This window comes from Tupaia chinensis, unplaced genomic scaffold (assembly GCF_000334495.1).
Source record: "Tupaia chinensis unplaced genomic scaffold, TupChi_1.0 Scaffold000201_1, whole genome shotgun sequence".
Classification (NCBI taxonomy): domain Eukaryota; kingdom Metazoa; phylum Chordata; class Mammalia; order Scandentia; family Tupaiidae; genus Tupaia; species Tupaia belangeri.
This window is the reverse complement of record NW_006159676.1, coordinates 2,431,694-2,433,706: the sequence shown is the minus strand read 5'-3', so window position 1 is coordinate 2,433,706 and position 2,013 is coordinate 2,431,694. Positions and strand designations below refer to the sequence as shown.

Genomic DNA, 2,013 nt, shown 5'->3' with positions numbered 1-2,013 from the left:
CTCCATTCTCCTCTCGGGATCTTGGGCACGCACGCACACGCGCCCGGCGTGAGTTTAAGCCACCGGGTCCGGGACATGAACCGCGGTCGACTACGTGGGAGTCCAGCGACATAGCCATTACGACAACTGCTAGTCCCGCCATGCACGCTTTACTATGGAATCCCCAAAACTCTGTGGGTGCACCCCAGACCTGTGGAGCAGTGAACTTCCCATAGCTCAAAGTATTCAAGCACAGCGGGGACTTTGAAAACTGAAACTGCTGTGTGGCCTTGGGGAAGTGACAAGCTGTCTCTGAGCCTCAGTTTCCCCACCTGCCAACAGCAGGCACTGACAGCCCGGGTCGAGGAGACGTTCCACAAATAGGGAGGGCCAGAGAGCTTATGAGAGGTCTCCCTAACCCCACCCCCAAATGCCACCCGCGTGACCTGTCTGGGCCTGTCTGTCCCAGTCCAGAACAGAAAGGGTGCTGGCGGGGGCGCCCCCTCCAAGCCTGGGGGCGGAGTCCCGCTGACCCGGGGAACCTCATAAATTCGCAACCCACAATCACGAGCTGCCCCTTTAAGACCCACTGCGACCTCCAGCTGCCGGCCTGGGAGGGGACCCAGCGGGACAGGCGAGGAGGCAGGCAGACAAACAGACAGACGGCAGGGCCAGACGCAGGACGAAAAGAAGCGACAGGGAGCTCAAGAACCCACAGATCCAGCCCCAGGCTAAAGGGGGCGCCCGTGAGCATCCTCCCTCCAACGCGCCGCCTCCACCCCCTGCTCGCTTCCCCGGCTTGGGCACGCGGGGTGGCTGGGGAGGGTCCCGGACGCCCTTCCCATCTGCACCCATGGATGGGGTCGAGCCAGGGGCGCGGGCCACCTTCGGAGCCTGGGACTACGCGGTCTTCGCGCTCATGCTCCTGGTGTCCACCGGCATCGGATTGTGGGTCGGGCTGGCCCGGGGCGGGCAGCGCAGCGCGGAGGATTTCTTCACCGGGGGCCGGCGCTTGGGGGCGCTGCCGGTCGGGCTCTCGCTGGCCGCCAGCTTCATGTCGGCGGGGCCGGGGCTCAGGTCGGCGGTGCAGGTGCTCGGGGTGCCGGCCGAGGCCTACCGCTATGGCCTGAAATTCCTCTGGATGTGCCTGGGACAGCTCCTCAACTCCTTGCTCACCGCCATCCTCTTCCTGCCGGTCTTCTACCGCCTGGGTCTCACCAGCACCTACCAGGTATGGGCGGAGGTCAGGAGCTGCCTGTCCGGGAATGCAGGGACCCAGGGGGGTCAGCCTCTGGAGGCTTTGAGCTGCAGGTGTGCAGGAGAAAAGAGGCCGGCGCTTTGCTGTTTTCATGGGGGCCCCCCCAGGCAGACAGGTGAAGAGGGTTCTGGGAAGAGGCCCCAGGCGTTGGGGCTAGGGGGAAGGAACGAGGAAGACAGGAACCGGCGTCCAGGTTCTTGGGTGCAAACGCGTGCAGGACGGGGGCGGGGTCCGGTGTGTACTTACGTGTGGACAGGCTTGCACCTACCCCCCCCACATGCCCAGGGTACGTACCCCCATCTCTGCACACCTAAAAGCAATTGCTGCTGGCTCGTGGTTCTAAACTGGGTTCTCTAGGGCTAGAGACTTGTCTCTGCTCGGATTTCAGAGCGGTTGAACTCGGCTAGTTCCTGGACCTCCGTCCCGTGCAGAATAAAGCGATTAAAATCTTGACCCGGGGTCAGCCGGGGGCGGTGGTTGAGGTGACTGGATTGCACATGAGTACACAGCGCGGTTAGAGTCCCGGACCAGAGGCTCGAATAACACGCTCGGAGCCTGTGCGTTCCCCAAATCCGGAAAGGAGGGAGAAATGGAGAAGGAATTGCAGCTGTGACCATCCTCTACGGGCGATGCTTTGTCACTTTCTCTCTCTGTCTCCCTCCGGCGAGTGCACGTGCCCTCTGGCCCCAAAATTTTTAAAAATAAATTCTCACTGTGTACAGGAGGCGGCCAATACCGCCGGCCACCAGCTTGTCTATACTGAGCCCTTGCGGGCA

The 2,013-nt window shown here is 62.4% G+C and overlaps 1 protein-coding gene across 1 annotated transcript in view; it reads left to right on the top strand.

Moving 5' to 3' along the window:
* Positions 1-560: 560 nt before the first annotated feature.
* Positions 561-2,013, top strand: part of SLC5A5 (solute carrier family 5 member 5) — a 29,733-nt gene continuing 28,280 nt past the window's right edge. The window contains exon 1 of the mRNA XM_027771279.1: positions 561-1,210. Coding sequence (XP_027627080.1) covers positions 833-1,210 — 378 coding nt within the window. The 5' untranslated portion in view covers positions 561-832. The remainder of the gene's footprint in view (positions 1,211-2,013) is intronic.